The sequence below is a fragment of the Setaria viridis genome, chromosome 4 (assembly GCF_005286985.2).
Source record: "Setaria viridis chromosome 4, Setaria_viridis_v4.0, whole genome shotgun sequence".
In the NCBI taxonomy this organism is placed as follows: domain Eukaryota; kingdom Viridiplantae; phylum Streptophyta; class Magnoliopsida; order Poales; family Poaceae; genus Setaria; species Setaria viridis.
This window is the reverse complement of record NC_048266.2, coordinates 2,123,295-2,148,565: the sequence shown is the minus strand read 5'-3', so window position 1 is coordinate 2,148,565 and position 25,271 is coordinate 2,123,295. Positions and strand designations below refer to the sequence as shown.

The 25,271-nt window shown below is 47.7% G+C and overlaps 2 protein-coding genes across 3 annotated transcripts; one reads left to right on the top strand and one right to left on the bottom strand.

Annotated features, from left to right (window-relative positions):
- Positions 1–113: 113 nt before the first annotated feature.
- Positions 114–4,246, top strand: LOC117852705 (pre-mRNA splicing factor SR-like 1). Of its 2 annotated transcripts, none has more exons than XR_011897973.1 (5): positions 114–263; positions 393–688; positions 1,178–1,258; positions 2,008–2,335; positions 3,348–3,489. XR_011897973.1 is itself a non-coding variant. In XM_034734913.2 (5 exons), the coding sequence occupies exons 2-5, from the start codon at positions 401–403 to the stop codon at positions 4,083–4,085; spliced, it is 1,179 nt and encodes a 392-aa protein (XP_034590804.1). In that variant the 5' UTR covers positions 118–263; positions 393–400; the 3' UTR covers positions 4,086–4,246. The 2 variants fall into 2 exon arrangements, 1 of the variants encoding a protein (XP_034590804.1); XM_034734913.2 differs by having other exon boundaries at positions 118–263; positions 2,008–2,079; positions 3,348–4,246.
- A 5,164-nt stretch (positions 4,247–9,410) lies between these two features.
- LOC117852979 (palmitoyl-acyl carrier protein thioesterase, chloroplastic) lies at positions 9,411–14,410 on the bottom strand. Its single transcript, XM_034735309.2, has 7 exons — positions 14,125–14,410; positions 12,672–13,241; positions 12,447–12,580; positions 10,934–11,047; positions 10,646–10,832; positions 10,474–10,542; positions 9,411–10,190 (listed from the first exon to the last, which is right to left on the bottom strand). The coding sequence occupies exons 2-7, from the start codon at positions 13,182–13,184 to the stop codon at positions 9,924–9,926; spliced, it is 1,284 nt and encodes a 427-aa protein (XP_034591200.1). The 5' UTR covers positions 13,185–13,241; positions 14,125–14,410; the 3' UTR covers positions 9,411–9,923.
- Between the last annotated feature and the right edge of the window lie 10,861 nt (positions 14,411–25,271).

Below are 25,271 nucleotides of genomic sequence, written 5' to 3'. Positions count from 1 at the left end.
GGGCCCTGTACGATCCTTAACCCTAGATCATCCAGCGGACGGCTGTGATTTGATTGAGGCAGAGTCGGCGTGACCCCGCCGCCTTGAGTCCTTGACCCAACCCACGGCACGGGCTCCTCCGCCTCTCGTCCAGGTTCTCCTCCCCCAAATCCTCCGAATCCAAAGCGATTCCTCCGAGCCGCCGCCGCCCCGATCGCGCCGCCGAGGCGGCGTCTCCCAGCGCGCCCGTGGCTCCGCTCGCGCTCCGGTGGGACAGACAAGAGGTAACCTTTCGATTCCGAGGCGAAAGCTTGGATCTTGACGCCGCAAAAACCGAATCTTTTCTTTGCTATATATCCGCTTGCGCTTCAAGGCCTCGGGTGCGATTCGAATTGATCTTCGTTGCTTTTCAGAGTTGGGAATGGAGATCCAGTCGTCCGGCCGGTCCATCGACGTGCTGATGGAGAAGGTGCTGTCCGTCAACATCCTCTCCTCGGACTACTTCAAGGAGCTCTACAAGTTCAAGACCTACCACGAGGTCGTCGACGAGATCTACCACCAGGTCGACCACGTCGAGCCCTGGATGACCGGCAACTGCCGCGGGCCCTCCTCCGCCTTCTGCCTCCTCTACAAGTTCTTCACCATGAAGCTCACCGTCAACCAGATGCACGGCCTGCTCAAGCACCCGGACTCCCCCTACATCAGAGCTGTAAGTCTACCTCTGGCCTCTTCTTGGTTTTCAATTCAATGTTTTTGTTCCGTTTCCGGCTTTAGCAACAGATATTGCATGCAGACTGTTACAATTTAGGGGAATTTAGTCAGTGAATCAGAGTATTGTTATTAGCTACTCCCTCCATTTCAAATTGTAGGTCGTTTTGGTTTTTCTAGGTTCATAGATGTTAGTATGCATCTAGACATACACTATATTTATGTGCATAGCAAAAACTATGCACCTAAAAATGCCAAAACGACCTACAATTTGGGACAGAGGGAGTAGAAGCTTCTCCGGAGTAGGTGTAACAAGTGGGGAAACTTGGAAGTCTGTTTTGGAGTACTGATAGACTTTTGTTTGAATTAACATGGAATCAAGTGATATGCCCATTAGCACATGGTACTAGCTTTGTATGTCATCTCAAATGTTCAGTCTATCAAACAAATGAATTTGGCTATCAGAAAATAATAGTCGGTTATATTTCAGATTGGATTTCTCTACCTGCGATATGTTGCTGAACCAAAGACACTGTGGGCTTGGTATGAACCCTACATCAAGGATGATGAGGTATTGTTGCTCTTCCATTAGCCCTTCTGCTTCCGTTGCATTTGTTTCATATTAAATTTAAGCAGCAAAAGAACAACTGCTTATCAACAAACTTCTGCATTGTTTCCACTTAAGTGGTATGTTAAACTTGTGGTAAACAAAGATCTTCTTTTAATACTGACACCTGCTATGTAGTAAGAGCTGTGCTTGTAGCAAATCAGATATAGTTCTAAAAAAGCTAGAGGCAGAACAAAAGATGGTTCTTATATTTGTATCTATACTCTAGACTCAGGAAGAACTGACCAAAATTCTGAACTGAAGGAAGATGTTGATATGATCGAAATGTGCAATGGGAGGTCAAATTGGTGGTTCTCTGGAATCCACCATTCATGTCCTAGCATTTTCTTCTTTGGAATAAAACGATGTGCACATCTATGAACTGACTGCTTAGCCATGTGGGTCTATCTGTGAAAATGATTTTTATGCCTACAGTAACATTGACTTTTCCTGTGTTTATAGCTGTCAAATATTTAATTATTTATGCTTCTTTATGATGTACTTCCTCTGTCCCAAATTATAGGTCGTTTTGGCTTTTCTAGATTCATAAAGTTTGCTATGCACTTAGATATACCCCATGTCTAGATGCATAATAATATCTATGCATCTAGAAAAGTCAAAATGACTTATAATTTGGAACGGAGGGAGTAGTAAATAATCATTTTGTACTTCTTTCCAGTGTCCAAGTCTCAAATCTAATGTCATTCTTTCAGGAATTTTCCCCTGGATCAAATGGTAAAATGACTACAATGGGTGTTTACGTGCGTGATCTCCTCCTTGGTCAGGTATATCTCTTGAACTTATTTGACATTTCTGCCATATAACAAAATGGTATTCTAAGCTGCTATCACAGTGTCCTTTAGTTACCAATTTACATATGAGGGCGGACATCATTAACCATATTATTTTCTGAACCTAAGCGCAATTAGTCTTCCTTGAATCACTCACCTGTTGATTTGGCATACTGAGGGGAAATTTCAATTGTGGAGTTGCTTTTAAGAGGAGACATCATCTCTTCCGCCAGTAACATCACTGTATAAGGTTTGTCATGATGTGATGCTCAAAAGTTCTTTTCACTCTTTTCGCTAGCCTTCCCTATGTTTCAAGTGGTTGAAGGATTCATAACATCTGAAATGGTTTGTTCTTATTAGTTTGCGAGATAATTTAGTCTATTTTTTAACTTATTGGGGATTATTTCACATGAAATGGTGTAACTTTTGCCCATATTGGTCCTTTGTGGCAAGGTTGCTAGTCTTTTCTTTTTTCTGATGCTTACCTGAAGGTGTATGTTATATGTTATCAGGAAATAAGACCGTTTCTCTTGAAAAAAATGTGAAATGGTTCCAACGCGTTAAATATCTTATAGATGGCAGTATTGTTTAGGGAATGCTACTAGCAACAAAAAAGACTTGAGTAATGCCAAAGACCTATTTGATAGTTAACTGTCAATCACTTTTTCCCCCTTTTTTTGCTGCTTGACTCGGCATTTGTTCTCAGTCAGATGCTCCTGAGATATTGCTTGCAAATCTCTCTTAACTCATCTATAATTTAACCATGGTCCAATAGTTCACCAATTTAATTGCCATGCTAGATAGGGGAACGGTGACAAAATTAAGATCTTATGGTTTGGTCAGCTGTTGCCTGTTGCTACTCTTGAGCAGATGTGTCCTTTCTCTCAATTTACTGGTCCAGCCGTTACAGATGCACTAAACATCAATGTGGTTAACTCAGTTTGCTGAAAGCAATCACAAAAAAGTTGGCAAAATTGTTATTTTTTCCCTGCAATCCTGCCGACCATTTTGGTTGTCTAATCTTATGTAGTAATTTTAGAGCTGCAGGCAATTGCATGCATAAATGCCACAAGAGATCCTTGCTTATTAAAATTACCATCACATTGACCTATCATTCTGTTTTTTTTTTCTAATGACAACTCTGATCCAATTGCTCAGTATTTTTTTTATATATTACTCTATTACAACGATTTTCAATTGAGAATTATTATTTCTTACATTTTGAAACAAAGTGTCAGTGATATTTGTTATTTTTCTGGCAGTACTATTTCGACAGTCTTCTTCCACGAGTGCCTCTCCCAATTCTGCGGCAGGTCACTAGCCATCTTGAGAAGCTGAAGCTTCCAACAAAGCAGTCAGGAATGACAGGGGATTCCAATAGACATGAATCAAACGATACTGCCCGAAGGCCTCCTTCTGTAAAGGCTTCTTTGTCTGTCTCTTTTGGTCAGCGTGCTCCACACCGTGCATCTACAAGAGATTCATCCCCAGTCCGAAGAACATTACCTTCCAAACAGGAAAAAGAAAGAAGTTATGATGGTGACCGTGCAAGATCACCACCAAGGAAGCGCCGAAGTAGGAGCCGTGAGCGTGATCATGATTCTGAGAGGGACCGTTCAGACCGTGATCGTGGCAGGTACAAGGATAGGGACTATGATCGACGAGCTCGTGATCACAGTGACCGGGACCATCATCGATCAAGTTATTCAGATAGGGATGGTGAGAGGCGAGGCCGTGAAAAGAGGGACAGGGATTCTGACAGAAGTGGACGTTCAAGCACCCGCAGGAGCAGGAGCAGGAGTCCAGTCCGTGGCAGAACTGAAGGTGACAAACATCGCTCTAGCCCATTTGGTAAGGCACCAGAATCATCCAACTTGGCAAAGCTGAAGGATCTATATGGTGATGCAACAAACACAAAGAATGATTCTGGTGATGATCGAGCTCACAGGGATTCTGGAACTGAGGAGGTAATCCGACTGGGAGGCGCAAGGTGGAGGTGAATCTCATTCTCATGTTAAGGAACACCCCGACACTGCATCTGGGCCCATGAATTCTTGTTGTACTAACATCAATATTTGTCAGAAATGACCCAAGAGTAATGGGCTGTATCTGTCTCGCACTATGGGATTTCCAATATTTACCTGGGAGGTTTTTTTCGCCATTATGGTGTTAATCTTTTTCTGTGGAGGCAATTCTGATTATCAGCTCATGATTGATGCTGCAAAATGTTTTTCTCGCGTCAGTGTGATTGATTGTTTGCTGCATCTTGCATTACATCTGTATAAGTACAAATCTTTACGGGCTTATTGTAGCCAGCATATGAGAATGATGAAATAACCATAGGTGTGTATCTATAATGTAGCCATGCTAGCTCAAAATAATTCACGCTGATAAATTTCCATCGACTTGATCATCTGGTGTATGAAAGACACAAAACAGATGGGCTAATTTGATCATTTGCTTCGAAAATACATTCATTTATTCAAAGGAACACGATTCTCGATCAACAGCCAGAGTAATCTACTCCTCGCACTTCTGCTGCTGAATTGCTTTGTCCCACTGCCTCCTCTACATAGGGGAAAAAAAGCAAAAGTTTCTGTCAAACGTAATTGCCATTCAGCACTGCATTTTATGGCATTTACTACTGGTCATTATGAGTTTATGAGGAAGTAAATATTTCACTTTTTTTCATGATGGCTACTATGCGCTCGTGAGTCGTGACAAAGTTCAGCAGCATAGCTCTAATGCAATTCAATTAATTTTTAAATATCTAGATGAGCTTGTTGAAAGGATGGATACAATGTACAAACCTACTGTCCCGGGACTTGGAAGAAACGATAATGCATATTAAAAATTCGTGGAAACAATTAAGGAACTCGATCGAGTTGTGATTACTAATATAGGTGGACAAGGAAGGAGGAAATCAAGCTAGGTGTAATTTTAAGATGTAACAAACATTGCTCGAATCCAAAAATTGAGCACAGTATATATAACCAAAGTCACCTAGTTACTCCCTCCATCCAAAAAACAAGTCATTCCATGATTCAAAATTTGTTCAAAAACAAATCATTATATGCAATTTAGCATGTGTGCATATGCATGTGGGCATGCAGCGATCAATTAGAGTCAAATATGGCTAATAAATAGGAGCAATCAAAGTTATTTTATCTTCTTGTTAATGTGTCCTAAAATTCCTATGATGACTTATATTTTGGGACGAGGGAGTACCGTTGTTGAGGTACATGGTGAAGCGGCTAGCAAAGATGTCAGGGGGTGGAAAACATCTGCTTCCAGGAGAGAACTTGAAGACCGACAATACCCTCCGGCGTCGAATGTCATATAGCAGCGTCCACCAAGCATGCCAGAAGCTTCGTCTTCCTCCAGCCGTTGGTTGTCCACTAGCTCAAGGTAGACGACATCGTCTTGTAGCATGCTAAGGACAGGGCAGCTGGGTGGGAGCGGCGGCAGGTCCAGGCCATCGTCGTCATTCTAGGTTGGGTCAGCCCAGAGGTCTCCGAAGCACATGGACGCCGCCGTGGCTTTCTTCCACTCTGACCTCGGATCTTGGGGTTCGTCGAGGGTCCATGTGATGAGGGCCACCTCGCTGATGGGGCGGCCTTGGCCGTAGCCGTCCATGGAGACGAATTTGATGGTATGCTTCTGCTCCCCGCGCTCGACGCAGCACGTGGAGCGGTGCTGGTCCCCTCGGCCATGCTCAGGCTCCACGGTACAACCCTCCGGCAATCCGACGAAGCGGAACTCCGGGTGGTCGGCGAGCACGTCGTTGCAGACCAACATGCCCTGGAGGAGGTCGACCCAGCAGAGGCAAGTGCTTCCAACGGCGAACGCGGTGTCGGCGCAGAACCTGTAGCTGGGCTGCTCCGGCGAGGCATCGTCTTCGTCGTCTTCCTCCTCGTCGGGCGGCTCGGTGGGGAGGGGGAGCACGGCCTCCTTCTGGATCCACCGGCCGGCGACCGGTCCGGACGACCGCCACATGAAGAGGGTCGCGGTGTTTGAGATGAGGCCGCGGTCGTCCTGACGAGGGAGGAGCTCGACGAGGACGTAGTCGCTGGGCGGGCCGTGGCGCAGGACGGCGACCCCCGTCCCGATGCTGCAGTGCGAGAACATGGTGGCGGAGCGGGGAGGCAGCGGCGGGACGACGGCGACGGAGTTGGCCCAGGCGTCGTAGACCAGGTAGAACCCCGCCTCCGCGAAGCCGGGGCGGTAGGGGCCGACGTAGAGGGCGAGGATGTTGTGGTCGGCGCCGGAGACGAAGGCGCCGGCGGGGAAGTGGCGCAGGGCAGAGTCACCCGGCCAAGACATCCGGAGGGCCAACGAGGTGAGCCCGGGGGGTTCGGCAACCCGACAAAGGCGGGGCTCGATGCCCTCGAGCGCCTCGCGGTACGAGGCGGCGTCGACGCCGCCCAGGGCCGCCGCCGCCGCCGCCACCTTCTCCACCGCGCTGGGCCGGAACGCCTTGCGCACGCGCAGGATCGCCTCCGCCGGCGCCTCGATCTCCGCACGGTACCGCGACATCACCGCGTCCAACGCCCTTTCCACGGCTGCCTCCGCCTCGTCGCCGCTGAGCCCCGCGGCGGCGATGCGCTGGAGGACCGATTCCACGGTGAGCGACGGCGGCGTCCCTCCCCTCTCCGCGGTTACCTCGGACAGCTCGTCTTCGAACAGCACGTAGCGATCTACCAACACCTCCTCCGCCATGGTTGCTGCTGCCGTGTAGGGATCCGCCATTGTTCGATGATCATCCGATCCGTGATTATTGCTGCCACGCGCTAGCTGCATCGTCCGCGATCGACGACGACGCGGGAGGCCTGGCGCGGCGCGGCACCTCTCGCGCCACCCCCAAGCTGCGGCATCGCGGCGGCGCGCGGTACGCATGCCGGAGCTGCTCGCTGCTGCTGCTGTGCTGAGGGAGGAACGGCCCAGGTCCAGGGAAAACGCGGCCTCAGTTATTGCGCCGCCGGGCCGCTGCCGCTGTCTTGCCGATGATGGAAGGTGGCAGCAGTGGGCCTTGCATTTCACTCGATTCATCTCATTCAGGATCACGATTCTTGTTAATCAGAACTGACAGGCTCACGATTCTTGTCAACCAAATTCTCCGCATATCAATGTGTAATCATCTCGATCACCAAACTCTAACGTGCTCCTTTGAAGCCGTAACACCGTTTCACCCTAACGAATATCATGTTTCTTCATCAGTTTCAAAAAATTATCTTGTTTCTTGTCGAGAGAAGCCAGGAAGCTCCTAAGCTTAGTACCACCTCGGCAACCCAAACTGCGCAGAACCAGATTAAATTCCCACCCCGGCAACCCACCCTCGCCGAGCTCAGTAGCGAGAGCTTGTGACCCAAGTGGGGGCATCAAGGTGGCGTGGATGTTGGGTGCGGAATTTGGTCCTGGGCCCGTGGTTGTGCCTAAGCTGGCCTGCCCGTTCCAAGTTTGTAGTGGCTGGTGGGGCTTAGACGAATGTCTTGGGCCTCCCTGGGCCTAAAGTGGCAGGAATAGCGTGAGGCTGGCTTCACAGAGCAGCGATCACTGCCCGCTTCCAACGGTGGGAGGATAACAGGCTGCTGCACCATGAGCCCGCTGTAGGCCCAAAGTCCTACTGCAACAGACCGCCATCTTTTTTTGGTTCCTTTTTTATCACTAGTTCTTTTGTGTCCTGATGGACTGAAGATCCCTGTCAACAGAGGGCCAAAGCAAACTCACTGCTCCAAGATCGGTCGGTCAGGCCACATAATCCTGAATGCAGTCTGAGCTGCGATTAGCATCGCCGTGAGTGATTCCTCAGCATCCCTCACTTCCCATTGTCCTCCGTTGCGCCACAATTGCACACACAAGCGCACTGTACTGTACCTGCTGACCTTGCTGTGGGCAAGGAACGCACGAGCAGCCTGTAAAGTGTAAGCAGAACGAAAGCCGCGCGAGGCACGCACCCCTCATGGTCCGGTTGGGACCCTACTAGCATGCCACCATGAGCATGGCCAGCGGCGGCGGCACCAGTGCACCCGATCACGGCGAGCAGTGAGCTGAGGACAGTAGGCGCATAGCCGGCAGACGATGAATGCGCGAACCACCCATTCCTGTGCCGTGGCAGGGGTCGCTGGGGGGCAAACAGTAGCCGCTGCCCGGCCGATCCGATCGTGTCCGTGCGTCGCAGGCTCGCAGCGCGGGTACGTTCGCAGGCCACCGGGGATCGGATTCAATGCCTGGGACGGACACGGACGGCGAGCTTGAAGCCCACCCGGCCGGGGTCCCCCCGTCGTTCGCCATCACGCGATCTAGCTTTGCTAGCTACCGCGCGACACCGGACAGCAGCGGAGCGGTCCATCACTCCCATCCCATCCATGTGCGCGCGGCGTGCCGGCCGCTGGGGCTCGCGATCCCCGCTCCGGCGAGAGACCCATCGAGCCGGCGCCCGTCGCCATCAGCCTCCCGCCGCGCGCTGATGGCGGCCAGCGGACAAGAACTGCTGCCGTACGTCGCCATCATCCATCAGGCCACGCCGGCGCGGCGGCGGCGGTACCGCGTGCCTTTTTTGCCGCCAGGAACAGATACCAGCTGTGCGCCTGCGCCTATGCGGATGCTTGTCACTTTTGAGTTTTTTACCTCCAACTCCAAAGACCCATGGTGAACTAATTAACAGTCATTGCTTGGCTTCAGTCACGTGCGATGCTTTGATCAGAAACGGAAGCATCCTCGTACGGGGGCAGAACCCTTTTCGGGCGGCGCCGGCGATCACAGCCACACAGTAGCTTGGCTTGCCCGGGTGGCGTTGCTGCTGTCACGGGGCCCAGCCCAGCTCAGCGCACCAAATGCGGGTGGTTGGCTGGTTCGGTCCGGCAGCCCGCCCGGCCGTCCAGCTCTCTGTGCCTCCGCCGTCCGGCGCCACCCAAACGGCCGGCCACAACCACCGCCAGCTCCGCGACCCAACCTTTCGCGTTGCCTGACGCCTCACGACACCTCCTCACCCCCCTCCATTTCTCTCCAGGTCTCTTCGCGGCCTGCCGTGCAGTGCCGTTGCCCTTGCCCATGAATCCATGATCCCCGTCACCGCATCTCACCAAACAAGTCGTTGCAAGCGCGCACGCCAACAGCCGGAGACGGTGTGAAGAAACCCATGCCAGGTTACACGTCGCTGTACCTTGCTCCATCCAGGAACCGCACGGTTAGACCTTCCATCCATGAGAAATAAAGAAAAAGGACAGGAAGACTAGCTTGACGAAGCAGCTTCAGGGAGGATGCAGATCTAGTGGCACTGCGATCTGCAGTCATAGACGAACGACCCCACTCTGCACACACAACGGTACACGAAATGGTCCTGGATTCATCGTGGATGGAAGCGCAGGAGGGCTGCGATTCAACCAACCAATAGGATAGGATAAGATGGTAAGAATGTACAAATTAGGCTGTTACAAAAGGGAATGCCTCCTACACGCCCAACCTGGCCTAAAACCACTACTAACAGTCCCCTGCAGCACAATCTTTTGCTCTCCGGCCCCAAATCAGCTCCTGGCTCCTTGATTCAGCAATCGGCGTATCACAGCACAACTCAGTCACCCTCCCGTTTTGCTGTCCTAATAACACAAGCTCCTTTCTCATCCTCTCCTCCTGGGCTTCACCATCCTCCTCCAATCCTCTCGCAGCTTCCGTCCTTACACTGTCCCAGGTTGGGTGGGTAATGCGGCGTTCCCCAGCAAGCCAAACTTCTCACGACCAAACACTCGTTCTGGGTTAGTAGCCATAACTTAGGATCCGCGCTTCACATACAGGAGCCCCCACCACGTTCTTGCTCGGCCGGTTCAGCTTCAGGGGGATGTTCATGCGCTCTCGGCTGGGAAAAACCCCATGTTCCCCTCGCCGCCGTGCGCCCGCTTGGGCCGCCATTCCGTGTGTGCCTTCACGATATCGGCCCCTGACTCCAGCTGTAGCAGGTGGTCGCACTGGATGGTGGAATCTGCACCATCCACGCATTCACCTGCCACGGTGGTGAGTGACTGCAGGATGCTGTCGCGGCCACACTCCTTCCTGTAGTCCAGTGTCATGCTCGCAAGCTCGTGCTTTTCCAGGATTGAAATAGGTGCACTCTGGGGGGAATAAAAGGTGAAATGATAAGGATTCAGGCATCTGATCACCTCAGGAATATGCAAAGATTAAGAACATCGATGCATGGATCACTTCATTAAAAAAAATCTACTTTACAGGTACAGGTAGCCAATTGATTATGTGCTAGCAGTCAGTTATACTACAAAACAATTGCACAAAACTTTATAAACTTTAAGTCATGCCAGTGAGATCTTATCAACCATCACATGGCCAGGGCAGTGGCCATTAAATAAGATGAAAAGTGGTAGGGCTGGAAGAAATTACCTCAAGAATCCAACCAATATACTTGACATTATTCACATGCTGGTTGACATCAAGGTCTCCCCACCTAGGCTGTTACACATAATGGAGTTCCATGAGAAATCTTAACACATGGAAAAATCATGATAACCGAGGTACAACAGCAGCAAAGCAAGAAAGCATGGATGTAACTTACAGTGAGCCCCTTCCTCATGAACTGCTTCGCAGCGTCACCATCAGATGCGCTTCCTGGCTTCGCCAACTTCTCACTTTGATCCTCTGATATGGCTGTGCGACCATTGAAATATGGACCTATCTCAGCCCTGACTTCATCTGGCATTTTCGAAAGCCTTCTAGTGTTCTTATTCATCATCACCCAAACACTGCACCCAAAATTCAAAAGGTAAGGAGCAGATCATAATCTGAGAGCCCTTCCTCATCAAAAAGAGAACCGATAAATGCAAAAACAGATAAAATTCCAGACCTTGTTGCTCTCAAGATCGTACGGCCAGAATTGTAGTCACGAACATGCCAGTCTCGACGCATGCCATTTTTGCCAGCAGCAGCTACCCATGTGTCCACTTGAACCATATCTCCCCTAAAATTACAGAAAGTTTTCTTTTAAAAAATATCATGCAATTTGCAGCCCATAAAAGAGCGTCCGAAACTATATCTGAACCACAAAAACTGCTGTTGAAATTATTTTTCCTTTTCTTCAACAAGGTATACTTAGAATCGGATGACTTGCCAGTTGAACAAATGAAAGTGTTAGACTATATTTGGTAGTATAGGAAATATCTCGGGGAGGCTTCTTGCCCCTCAAGTCTTGTACCCCTATATATTCGCCCTCGAGGCTCAATGCAATACAACCCACGCATTATACACAATCTTACAGAAATTTGTAGCAGCTACTGATTTTATGAGGACTCAAATTAAATAGCGAATTAAATGCAGTGAGTCTACGATCCAGATCAAGGAAATGGCAGCCCACAACATTTATTTCTTACGATGATTCACCAATAAAGGCCACTTCAGATCTCTTGTGGTGTACAATTTATCGGATCTTTTTTATTCATACATTCAAGAGGCATGGACAAATGCCACTTAATTCAGCAGTCCTAAGCCATTAATATATTACCCTACCAAACAAATGAACTTCCAACACCTAGATGTTTCTTTTAACCAAAAAACTTCCAAATTGTTCACTGAGTACAGACTCAATCATGCCGAACAATAGTTTTATACTAATATAAGACACCTAACAGTGTTTTGCTTGGGCGCAGTGATCATTTTAAGGTGCCGCATTATGCAGGCTATGAGAGTAACAGGCAAAGAAAAAGAGAGCAATAACCTTGCTCATCTGTGCAGCCTGCAGGCCAATAAAATCAGCAAATTGGTAGGGAAGTTGTTTTCTTAAGCTTCTAATTGCTAGTTAGTATTATTCTATTTACTAGTAAAACTTAAGCACACCACGTGCACATTTTTATCTTCAGGTAAACATTGAATCCATCGATTAAAGAGGCACAACTCCAGAGTCCTGCTCTTTTAATCAAGAAACCACAGATTGGCAGACTTGACCATGTTAGTTGTACCAAGGGTGGATCATGAGCAATCGAACACTATTTGTGTTGCTAATCTTCAGTAAGCTAAGTGCATACCGCAAGAATTACTTAAGAAGTTTTCACACTATGTAGTATAAAGCTTCATGATCGATCTATCTACAAAATGCACAACAATCAGTCCAGAAAAATTGAGCTATAGAACATTTTTCTTGAGCTATTTTTTAGGGCATTTTCTTGAGCTAATTTACTAACATATAATAACACTATTCTAGCACACACAGAACTTAATTTAGAAATTATGCATGCCAAAGGATAAAAAATAAACAATTCCATAAAGATCGTAAAGAGTAACGGTTACAAATTTGATTGAAAGCAAAGACAAATACGTGCTTTCTAAGAAATGGACAAGGTAATTTACGGTTTCCAGAAACGTACCATGAGGGGTATTGCTCAACAAGAAGCTGAATTTTGCTGACAACCCAGATCAAGTTTCGCTTGCTCATCTCTGGCGTGGCGCCAAAACCATCTCCAAGAAGGCCAGCTGTCTTCACATGGTTTAGAGCTGTTTCCTGAAAAATTCAAGATAGTGTGAGCCTCAAAGAAACCAAATGCACCGATAGTTAATAGAGAAACTGAAATTTCATGGTGTAATCATGTCACCTGTAAATGATTCATTAACGTCTCTATAGAAGCCGTACGATCAGCACCGATCTCATAGGACCGAATCAAGAAATTCTGCCTAAACACCAGCCCGTCCTGGATGATCCTACCAAAGCCAAATGTATCAACAAGCATGTCAGGTTTCTTGGGCTTCCAGTCAAGCAATGTCCACTGCTTCTCTGCTGCCAGGAAGATGGTAGTGACAGCCGCAAGAAGCATGCTCCAATCTGGCAGTTGGTTGTAGAATGTCTTGGGAGCACTGTAGGGTATCACCTCCTCCTTGTCTGCGCTCGCATTCTTGAGGTTAACCTTGGTGCCATTAACTTTGGGAAGGGCCTGTGCTTGAGCCTTCACTTGCATGTTCCCAGAAGGGGCGCCAGGCTTTGCGACAATACCACGGACACTCAAATTCTCCGGTAATTCGCCAGCCATGTTCTTCGATGTTTTGGCGGCCGCTGCCGGGGAAGCCCCTGGGCCAGGGAAGAAAGCTGAGGCTGCAAGGGACCCGGCCATGGTTCAACCGTGCTTCGGAATTCAAAGAAGCTGAGATTGTACACCCAAAGTGCCAACCTGAAGAAAGAATCAACAGAAACAAAAGCTTCATGAGAAGATATAACATGTGCAGCTTTTCCCCCTATTTTCCATTGCATTCTCGTGAATAGGATCTCTTAAGGGAACACAACTATTGTGTGACTACGATGGCTAAAAATTCCCACTTTGGGGCTTCCAGAATCGATATAGCTACAGAAAGAAGCAATAAACATTTCAATATGTGATACAGAAAATATGAGAACACAAATATTTTCTGAAATTAGACGGGCATAAATTCAGCCATAAGCCACCGGATCCAGGCATACAGCTGCTAAAAGATGTAGCTTTAGGGGGCAAAAGAAGGCGAGTATCAAAGGATATTAAAACGAGCTGAGCCCACACGAATCAATTCGGAAGTGAGGGACAATGCCCCTCCATTAGATAAACATTTCAACTTTGGGGCCAGGATGTGTTTTGGGGGCAAACAGCTGCCCGCTAGCCCAGAGAAATCTCACCTTTTCTTCTAACAATACAGCTCAAGCCAGCTGGGTAACGTTCCCAATCCAATTAAACGGAACGCATCGCAGAAAAGCTCCGTTTGTTTTTTGCAAGAACAGAGGCACATTGCCGGCGAATCCACACGGACCCGACATCCGAAACCGTAGCATTGTTCATGACCAATTCATGCCAAGCAAAACACCGCCTAAAAACCAAACATTACACGCAAGCCCCAGCGATTCCCGCGAATTTGAACCCGAAGAAACACGGATTGTAACAGAAATCCCCAGCATCCCGGCACGGACAGAACTCCACGCGAGAAACCGCCAGATCTAAGTACCCACGAAACCGGAATGCAGCCAGGAATCCGCCACCCCAAACCCCACCGGATAAACTCGTAGCTAGCAGATCGCCGGGAACTCACCTCGAAGCACAGGAGAACGAGCCCCGAATCAAGAAGGCCCGCCCCGCCGCTCCCGCTCCCCCTCCTCCTCCCGGCGCTCGAGCGGATTAGATACGGGCGGATTGGACTTGTGGCCTCCGCTCCTCGGGCTCGCCACCTCACACGCGAGACGGGGGGAGAGAGAGAGAGAGAGAGAGAGAGAGAGAGAGAGAGAGAGAGATACACGAGTTTTTTTTTCCTCCCCTCTCCTGTCTCCCCTCTGTTTCTCTGCAACGCGGCCACGACGCAGAGCCGTTAGTGGAAGCCGCGGTGCTGCGTGCAGCATATATACACACGGGGTACGGCCTCACGGGGTACGTGTGCGTATGGGATACGGTCGTGGCCGAAGGACGGGAATACCCCTGCGCGCGCAGTTTTGTCAGCCTAGGGCAGCGCGGGTGGGCCCCGGCCACCACCGGTCCAGGTTTTTGTGTGTTCTCGGTCCGATGGTTCTACGCGAAATTGGTTCGACCACACATATACTCGTGGATGGTAAAGCTAAAGAAAGCGATGTTTCTGATGTGAAACGGCTGTGAATGATTGGTGATTGTCATGGCAGTAGCCAGTACTTAGTAAATATGTTGATGCATTTTAAACGAGGCTTTCTAGAACACAAGTGCCACACTTACATTCAGTGCCTTGTGTACATAAGTGTACAAGTGCATTGTGCCTTCTTCTTCTTCCTCCCTGCACCTCACTGGTGAGGTTGGTTCTAGTGGTTGCCTGCTGTTGTGGTTCAGTGAGTGTCACTCCTCGACACCTCTGCTTCGTCGACGTGCTCCTGTTGGTGGTTGATAGAAAATCAAATGTCGGGTGGTGTTTCCACCGCTTCCGCCATGCCCCTTCAAGGATCCCTCCCCTTGGACGGCGTTGGATGATGGTACGTGGAGTCCGGAGGTGCTTTCGGTGTCTTCATCGGCTTCAAAGGAGACCGTCGTTTTCGGTGATCTTAGGCTTGTGTGTCCTTCACTACCTTTAGTCCCCATTCCATTGGGTCACTCAGATGGAGGGCAGCAGCGGGGCGGCGTAGCTACGAGGGGTGGTGCAGGGTGCAATGGCCATGGTGCAAGCGGCGAGTACTTTGTTCGGTGGTGGCGCAAATTGACAATCAATGGTTGTCTCTCAACTGTGTCATACCTCGTCTTTGAATTGTTTGTGAGCTTTGTTTTGGTGTTGCACCCTGTTGTTTCTTTCTCTTCTCTAAAATTGTACTCATCTGGCTGCTCAGCCGTCCAATGCTTGTAAGGTGCCTTGCACCTAAATCATCACCGGCTACTCCGACATCTGTGGTTTAATGAAATTCAGGTGGGAACTTTTCGTCCCGTGACTTCTAAAAAAAATTCTCCACATAAATACAATTCCATGCAACAAAAGACATTGCAAAAACAATAGGGGCACGGTTCGCAATCAGCTCCAATTCTTCCGCTTCTTCTAGCTACTAGCTACTAGCAACAACAAGACCCGTCAATTTCTTAGAATGCTACTGAAATGTGCTCACCTCGCTATTGTCCAGATATTGATTATTGTCATTCAACAACCACTTGGAGGCTAATAAGCATGGCAGAACATTCTGCAAAAAGTAAAAAAACATGGTAGAACATATGGGAACCTTAATTCACATGTTTTAACATTTCCTATTTATTTCATTAGAAATTTACCAACACTGTACTTCGATAAGGCACATCCTTCTTTATGATGCAACGATTGGAACATGTCAATTGAATATTTTAAGTAGTAGTAAAATTGTATTGGAAAACTAGAAACTCATGAACTAAGACAAAAATAGGTGCTTCGATCTCATCAAGAAAACCACGGGCATTCCCTCTTAGAATAGAAAAATACTAGAATGCTAACCTTGAACTCCTGGAGAAACAAGCAAAATAAAAGTGCTATGTTTTGCCCATTATAACAATTGAAAGGGTGCCCTACGCCTTGAGGGGGAAAAGAAAAGGAGAAAAGTTTCCCTTGAAAAACTTATTAAAAAAACTTATATGTTGCAAATGCAATATGTAGCGTCAGCTTCGAGCCTTCGACGTCAGAACGCTGCTAACCAAAAGCTTCAACGTCGGGGAGCACACGATTGGCCCGCCCGTCGCAACCGGCGTGCGGCCACATGCCGCGCGGCGGCAACACGCCGGAGCGCACGCAAAAATCCCATCTCGTCTCATCTGGTTCAGCCAACGGGGTGAATCGAATTCCCTCGTCGTCCGAGGTGACAGGCGGCGCGCGTCGTCGCGGCTGCCTTTGACCCGCGCTGTCGCGAGGCAATGCCAGATTGCCAGATGGCCGCGGCGCCACCGTGATCCGCCTCCGCCCGTCGGCACGCGCCCCGCCCGCCGATGCTGACAGTTCTAGGGGCAGTTTGGGAACCGGTGGTAGCTTCGCGAAGCAGGCGGGTTGCCTCCTTTTCTTTTTCTTGTTCCGGGGGAGAGAGAGGGAGAGGGCCAGAGAGGACGCCGTGGTTGGCTGGCTGGCCGTGGCAGGTGGCGGTGGCCACGTGCACGGCTCCGGGGCTGGTGGCCGGACGGCTTTCAGGTCGGGCCCCAACGACCTGCACCAAACCGTGGTACCTCCCTCCTCGCCTTCCAGCCTTGAAAAAGAGCTGGACGCTGTAGACCTGGAGTGCTCGATCGATCGAGCTGCTGCGTCTCTTTCCAATTCCCCTTTTCCACGCACGCTACGTTGATCGAGCTCTGGATTGCAGCTTGAAATTGCACTCTCGCGTCATGTAATATCATATCATATCAGGGCATCAGGATTATTCGGAATGTGCCGAAAATCGCATGGAAATCTTGCTTTAGGCGCTCCATTTATATTTTTTGTTGCTAAGTTTGGAAGAAAACAAGCATACGAGTTAGGCGAATAGTTAAGAGCCGTGCAGGACGGACGGACGGGATTCCATGACGCGTTTGCTTGAAGTTTATCGCAAGCCAAAAGTGAATACTGGAGCTGTCAAGTGTCAACACGAATGGTCGTATTCATTCTGCTGCCACGATCGAGACTCGAGAGAAAGTCAAAGTCAATCCGTTCCGGCCACGGGATTAAAAAAAACGTTTGAACTTGGAGGCCGCAGGTGCCCGTCGAGTTTGAAAATTGGAATGATGTCCGTGGTCTTGTCAGTTGCTTTTGTTGGTGTTGTCGCTACGAAAAAGGAGGTGACTGACTGCTTTCTTGGGGACGACGACGACGATTGCATTGCTTCCAGCTCCATGAACTAGGGCGGGCCGTCTTTCTTTACAATGCAATAATGTTCAGATCGGAGCGAGGTCGCGTACGCCGTGCTGGCTGAGCGGCCGGACATGTCCAAGTAGGAAGGCTAGCTGGCGAGAATTTGTAGCAACTGGTGTTTTGGTTTCGTCTAAATTGGCGCGCGATTATGGAGTCTGTAATGAACAAATACTAGTAAGCAGTAGAGGTGGTAGGAAATGCAGTCAGACTAGGAGGCTCTACTTGGTCAATTTTAGCTCGAATTCAAGTGCTCCTAATATATTCTTCTTCGTTGAGTGGAACGGCTCTTGGTCCTTTTTTTTAATCTTTGACAAAAAAAAAGAACAATCTATCAGAATATAAAAACAAACTAGCTAGGGAGAGTAAAGGTAAGAATTTTGATTACATATAGTTCTGATTCAGAGCGAACTACGTATAGGCTAATTTGGCTGTCCGAAGAAACGTGAACTGGGAAATTGTTGGGTTCCGAGGACAAGTAGGTAACTGCAATAATATATGTGCGGTGATCAAAGTTTGATCGGAGAATTTCCTACTGCACACGTGCATAGTACTCCGTAGTACCATATAGCTGTGTAAGAGTACTCCCTCCTCCTTCAATTTCACTTTTGCTAGCTGGCCCTTGTAATTTCCTGAAGAAAAAAAAAGAGCCACACATTTTTTTATACGGGAAAAAAAACATGCCTGGAATTTCCACGCGAGTGGGAAGTACACAATACACATGCTACCGCACGTAGGCTGAAGGAAACAAGAAAACGATGGAAAGCTTTTGCTGGAACCAAGGTCGATGGGCTTGCTTGGCTTGGTCGCTAGCTCCTCGGACCCCGGACGATGGACGGCGTACGATACGAGATGGATGCGCTCGTAGTTTGCATGATTCTTAACGAACCATGTGTGTACGTGCCTGTACATATATACGGGGAGAAAAACTATGAAGAACCATGCGTGCGTGCTAAGTGCCTGCCTAATGATGCATTGGTTCGAGGAGATGTCGTATTTTTGTTAACTTTGAAGACGACACGCCGTGTGTGCAAATAACGAGGGCAGTGATCGTTATGATCTATCGATTCAAGCAGACACACCGTCAGTGACACTGTCGATGACGGTCGAGACGACGACGGAAGAGCTAGCACGAGCCGGGCAACAAAACAAATAAACAATGCATGTCCATGGCATTATGCCAAGCTAGGTTCGGACAAGACATGGATGGGTAGGTAGGTAGCCGCACACTGCTGGGTGTGCGCTTTTGTACCAGGTCCAAACCCCTTTTAGTATCAGTCTTCGGTGCTAAAGGGGATCATTCAAGGATAACTTGATTTGGGGATGTAGATGACGTTCACATCCTGACTACAATCATCTAAGGATGTTGTACCTTACCAACCGATACACCACCTCCGATGGTCGCTGCGATCTTGTGAAGTACGATCAACCAAACCACTAGGGTAATTGCTGCAAGCAATCGAGGAACAGGTAAGAATAAGTAGAACAAGTAACTTAATTACAAATATGGAGATAAAAACCAATCTGAAATCACAAAGTTGGGGTTCTGAATCGAGTAGAACGGATGGTTTAGTTGACACACACGTCTACAAGGAAGTAGCAATGGCTAAACTTACATCTAAACAAAATCCAATCTGTTTGTGGCGGCTATGGTGGTATACGAGAGGGTAGAGGACAATCAGGACATGGTGGGGGTCATCCTACAACCCTAGGACGCACCCCTATTAGGCCCCACTTGATACACGGCCCATCGGGACATAATCAGGTAACGCAGCACCGTGGATAGAAAAGATCTCTGTAGTAAATCAACGATTGTGGCTGCCTCAGAGCAGATATGGACATGAGTCCAGATCCATATGAAAGTAGACTTGATAAGGTTTCCATCAAGTACTTGAACGTCCAAAACGAAGTCCAGATGAAGTCTTGGCGGCTGTCACAAGTTGGTGCAGTGCTGCAGTCCGAATCCAGCCCCAAAACGTGTTGGATTTGATCTCTTTCTTTCCTTAGCCCAAAAGTGACGTGGTGGCCTGGTGGAGGACATTGGAAATATTTAGACTTGGTCCCCAATGAACTTTTTTGATCTTCCATGCCTTCCATGTGTGTTTAACACTCTTTTTGATCCACGTATATATTTCTGAAAATAACAATGAACACAAATTATGGTGCAGCATCAACTCATCAAATGTATCAAATACAATCATGATAAAGAATTATTTCACCTTTGAATCAAAAGTTGCCAATGTGGTTGTATCCGAGCAGGTGATGTCCTCATCATTCTCCCATTCTTGGTTGCAAGTCATCCTTGATTTGCTCCAATGACATTCAAAGATACTTGTTTTAATGTTGGAACACGGAGCAACGGCTATGCTGCACGACCACAACCAACAATGCTCCCCTTCTTCAAGCTTACCTCGTTGCATAAGGCAAAAATTAGAAAAATTTTGCAAGATATTATTAGTGTTAGTGCAGCCTCCTATTTGATTATGGTATTGTAGCCCAAAAAGATATTTCAGATTAGAGAAAATATACATTTTATGCATCAAATATTCTTTTTTGCTATCATATTTGCCAATTGCATGAAACGAATAATGATTAAAACTTGGCAAACCAGAATCGAATTTAAGTTCCATTTTTAGACAATCTAGATTACAAAGAATTTCTAATTCAATATAACCTAATGTGTTAAAATAGGACAGAAGTTTCAGCTCTTCCTTCTTGCTAGCAAGGCAATGAACATGTATAGAAATGACATGTACATCATTCAAAACAAATTTAACATGTTCATGCTTAAGTTGTGTTTGTAGTATATAAGAAACATTTTTAAACAACTCCTTATCATTATGAGAAAAGTGTTCGGTTCGTGGTAAGGCATACTCAGTAGGATGTTATACTAAAACCCGTGCGAGGTTAGCACCAGTAGTGGGAAATTGCAGAGTATTATAAGCATACTCACAGGGAGTGTTTTCAGCATCGAATGTGTTGCTTTGCTCGCTCTCCTCCGACGTGGTAGGTGCTGCACAATCATTATTTTCACAGTTTAGCAGTGGGTGTAGTTGCTCAATTTGCTCAATGCACTCAATAAAATTGTTCCCATCCTCCGTGTCATGGACAATAAAAGGAACAAGAGAGTGCTCTATCACTAATTATGGTGAAGAGAAGACATATCACACAACTCTTCGTTGTCACAAGGTACATCAAGCAAATCACGTTGCAACATAGGCAAATCAGTAGCAAATTCTACTATTTTGTGCTCTTGATTAGGATGTGTAGTGGAGGAAAAAGTATTACCATGTGTCACATTGTTCTTGCAAGTATTTCTAGATAATAAAATCTAATTTTCAGCTTTATAAGCAAGCAAAAATAAGATAGAGAGGTGTTTATAAGTTTTAGAAATTAGCATGGTTTGAATTTCAGAATTGAGCCTTCTCATAAACCTACTCATTATATCTTTCTTACACTCATCTAAACCACCAAACATGGCACAAATCTTGAAGACATGATGGTATTCTTTCACAGTCCTACTATCTTGCTTCAAATTGTCTAATTTTAGGAATAAATGCATCTTTAAGAAGAAATTTGAAGTCTTCCTAAGATTCTGAAACTTTGTTGTGCCCACAAATGTGTTTCCATTCTAGTAAAGCATATTCAATCAAAATATTAGAGGCAATATAAATTTTTTATTTCTCGGACAGGTCATGCTCATCAAATTCATTATCTACTTTTAGCTCCCAATCAATATAGCTTTAGGATCAAACTTACCATCATATAATGGCAAGTGTTGAATGACATCTTGAATATGAGGGTCTAGTTTCAACAGCTCAAAAATCTTCGTATCACCTACCATGATTAGTAGAAAATAAGAAACACAAAAATGATGACTAGTCGGTTACAAGGTAGGAGTCCTAGTAAGGTTACAATGTATGAGTCATAGTAGGATTACAGAGGATCCTAGTAGGAGTTTGTTTTCTTCTTTCCTTGCGGGTAATTGGGATCTATCCCCGACATCGCCAGCCTCCCTTCCTCCTTTGTCGGCTGAGCCTGGTCTCGGCCCTCGTCCCCGCCACCTCGCCTCCCCCGCGACCCCCTGCCGGCAGCCTCGCGCTTGGCCCCCTCGCCCGGTCGGCCGTCCTCGCGACACACTCCACTTGTCCTGCCGCGCTGCCACCCCTCAGATCCCGCCGCCCTCACCGTGCCTCCACGCTCTCCCACCGCGCTACCCTACAGATCCGTGTCATGTAGCAGATCTTGCTGCTTCACACACCATCGCCCGCTGCTGCTCCACGCGCTGTCGCCCGCCACTCCGCCTGTGCTCTCCTCCCACCGCCGTGCTGCGCCTCACCTCGCCCTGCCGCCGCTCATCACCGGCATTGCAGTGAGGGGCGAGGGGAGGGGGCAGCCGTGAGGAGAGGGGAGGGGTGCTTGGAATGGGATCCGGTGAGGAGAGGACCGAGGGAAGAGAAAGGACCCGGCTGGGGGAAGAGAAGGGAGAGAGAGGGAGGCCATTCGGGAGAGTTAGGAGCGGATAAGACGGAGAGAGGAGCAGACGAGTGCGAACTTCAATACAGGGAAGTTCAAATTTCGAATCCCCACCCACCAATTAATACTGAGTGGAAGCTCCACCCGGTACTAAAGGCCCTCAGGCATATTAGTATCAATTGGAGGCTTCAACCGGTACTAATTTGTGACCTTTAGTACCGGGTGAAACCTCCGTCCGGTACTGAAGGGGGTCATGGGGAGCTCCTCGAGGACTAACCGTTAGGCTCGATACTAATGCTCATATTAGTACCGGATCAATACACAACCGGTAGTGAGCTTGGGGCGAATGTTTAGTTTTTCGGTAGTGGCAGGTGCTGGAGGACATGTTGAGTTCTTGGCAGGCTGAACGCAGGCGTCACCGCATCAAGGAAGGGCCGATGCATGGAGGAATATCAAATATCACGGAGTTGGAGCCCTTTGGACGGATGGCAAGTGGTATGGCCGACTGGCCGAGGAGGGCAGCAGCATCGTGGTCGCTGGATTGGCTGTCGGGAGTTCCAAGGACGGATCTTGTCTGAGTATCTGTGTATTTGTCGTCTGACACAACAGGTGTCGTCGTCAAGCAGGCTGCTTTTTTTTTAGATGCCAAATGCAGGAGTCGCGTCGCTGAAACTGAGAGCCCAGCCCAGCCCAGAGCCAAGCGGATTTGCCACGGAAATTCCAGCTTCTACGGCCCACCTGCCTTCTGCCTAGCTAGCGTGCGGTAGTAGAATTCGCGCAGCCCACCCCGGCCTGCGGCCGAGTTTGGTTAGTCGCGCATTCTGCTGCGACGGTGCGTCAGGCCTGGCTGGCCGGATGCAAAAAGCACCGCTGGACCTGGCTCCAAGAAACGAGAGAATCGGCCGTTCCTGGTGAGCCAGGCTCGCGGAATGCGGACATTAGTCCATTTAATGATGCTATTAGCATATAATTAATGCATATTAAGTGGTTTTAATTTATTTCAAAGCAGATTAAGACTTGGTAAGATGAAGTAAATATTATTATAATATAATATCATACAATAGTCATTTTTTATTGTTATTTTAGTAGTTCTATATTCTTTACGTGTACTCGTACTGAAAACAAAACATCATCTAATCTCATCCAAACTAAGCGTATGCATCCAAGCTAAGCGTATACAAGTAACCACACAGATCTCTTGCATGCGCCCAGCCGCATAAGGCTCATTACGGCCCACACCGACCTCGCAGCAATGACAAAATTTTTGCCGTTGCCATTCATGTCACACCGGCGTCGCTGCCGCCGTGCTAACCCATCTGCCGGCGCGCATCCCGATGCAGCAGCTGCAGCAACCCCGCCCGATCAACCCAATCCACCAATACGAAAGCTACTAGGAGTACGTACGCCTCTGTAATCCTCCAAGTGGCCACCTCTCATTTGACCGCCAGACACAGACAGTAGCATCTTTCGCTTTCCAATGGTTTCGTCTAGCCGGATGCAAAACTCTGGGCACCTCCCACGTAATCGCCAGTAGCAGACAGTCTGCTAAACTGCTACTGCCAATTGTAGCATCGTTGGCCGCTAATCCTCCTAGCTCGCGTACAAATCGTCGCTATCAGTAGCGTGGAAATTGTATAAGCGTTGTCACCCTTTTCAGGACCGGGTTATGTACTTATATGGAACTATCAACAGACCAGGTTACGGATACTGAGTTTGTTACAATGCGTGTAGCAGGTTAGAGATCAAAACAAACAAAATATACATCTTCAACAGCTCAAACTCTACTCTAGATATTTTAGCAATCACAACTTGTCTAAGTTGAGATTGTGCCTGAATTCTTCTAATTGCCGAGCTGTTATTGGTTTTGTAAAATCATCTACAACCTGGTCTCTTGTTGATACAAGTCGAATTTGCAAAACTCCTTGTGATACTCTTTCTCGAACAAAGTGGAAATCCACCTCAATATGTTTGGTCCTGGCGTGAAATATAGCTTCTATATTGTCACACCATAGTTTTGCTGCCTTGGGACTTTGAACTCCAAGTTCTCTCAACAATGTTTGCACCAACATGATTTCTGTGGTGGCATTCGCCATACTCAGCATCAGTACCCGTTTGGGCGCGGCCGGCGGGAGCTACAGGGGCACGGTGGGGATTTCCCCCTCGTGGAAGGCTCCGGAAGGTCACGGGCGCGTGGAGCGTCTGCTAGCGAGGCGCGCAACGTGGAGCAGAGTAGGCGGGAGAGAGGGGGGAGGCGGCAGAAATAGAGGGCGAGGGGTGCGGTGGCTGGTTGGCCGATGGGCCGGTTATGCAGGCCGGCCTGTTGGGCTGCACGCGGGACAGGGAGAGATAGGTTAGCAGGCTAGGCCGGTTGGTTGCGGGCCGGCCTGGTGGGTTAGTTTAGGCTAGATAGGTTAGTTTAGGGTTGGTTTTTATGTTAGGTTAGAATTGGATTCAAAATTCAAACATATTCATATTTGAAATTCAACAAAATTCAAAAAGAGCCAAATCAAACTAGCACGCGTGTTTGGAATTAAATTGAGATTTAATTTTATTATGGAATTTCTAGATGAGAGTAGAATTTGACTTCCATTTTTAAATGAGCACACAATTCAAACAAAAAGTTTTAAATTTTTAAAATTTCACTCAATTTAATATTTTAAGTTTTTGAATATTACATACGTGGTGGTATGCTATGATACGTACTAGCACGCGTCAGTTCTCAGTTACCTCATGTTAATTCGGCGCGGAGTTTTTGTTTTTTTGGGGAAAAAAATTTCGGCGCCGAGTTACTTTGACTGCTTGATACGCGCTGCATTCCACGCTGGTAAAAAAAAAAATGGCCCCCCTGAGCACAGTCTCCATGTCGATGCAGACAATGCTAGCTCATTACGACGTATAACAACGTCCGATCCGCTGGTCGCGGTCAGCAACGGGACGGAGAAATTCTCGCGATGAGTAGGACGTGACCACAAGCTACCGTTCGGCTGCCAATAATTCTAGCTCTGTAGATGTACTACTAGTCTAGAGGCTTGGTCTTCTCTCATCTCTTAGGCGCTAAGGAATATGTTAAGCGTATCAGGAGAGATTCTCTCGGATTGCATATTTTGCAAATTCGTGTAGCTTTCACCGAGTTCGACAGCGTTTTTTTTTTGTTTTTTTTTTGGCAACGCTCATCTCTCTCTCGGAGATATCATCTCCATCAGTGAAGTCTGCGAGCAGCAAATAAGTATCAGAAGAAAAGCTCCAAAAATAACAGGAAGGATTCATAGACATTTATCCTGCCCTTTTGCCATCAATTTCGAGCAAGCCAACTGCCAGTGCCAGCCCAACACATACAAATTATATAATTTGCAAATTAGTGTAGCTTGGAGATACCATATATAATTTGTATATATCTCTTGGAGATATCATCTCATCAGTCAAGTCTC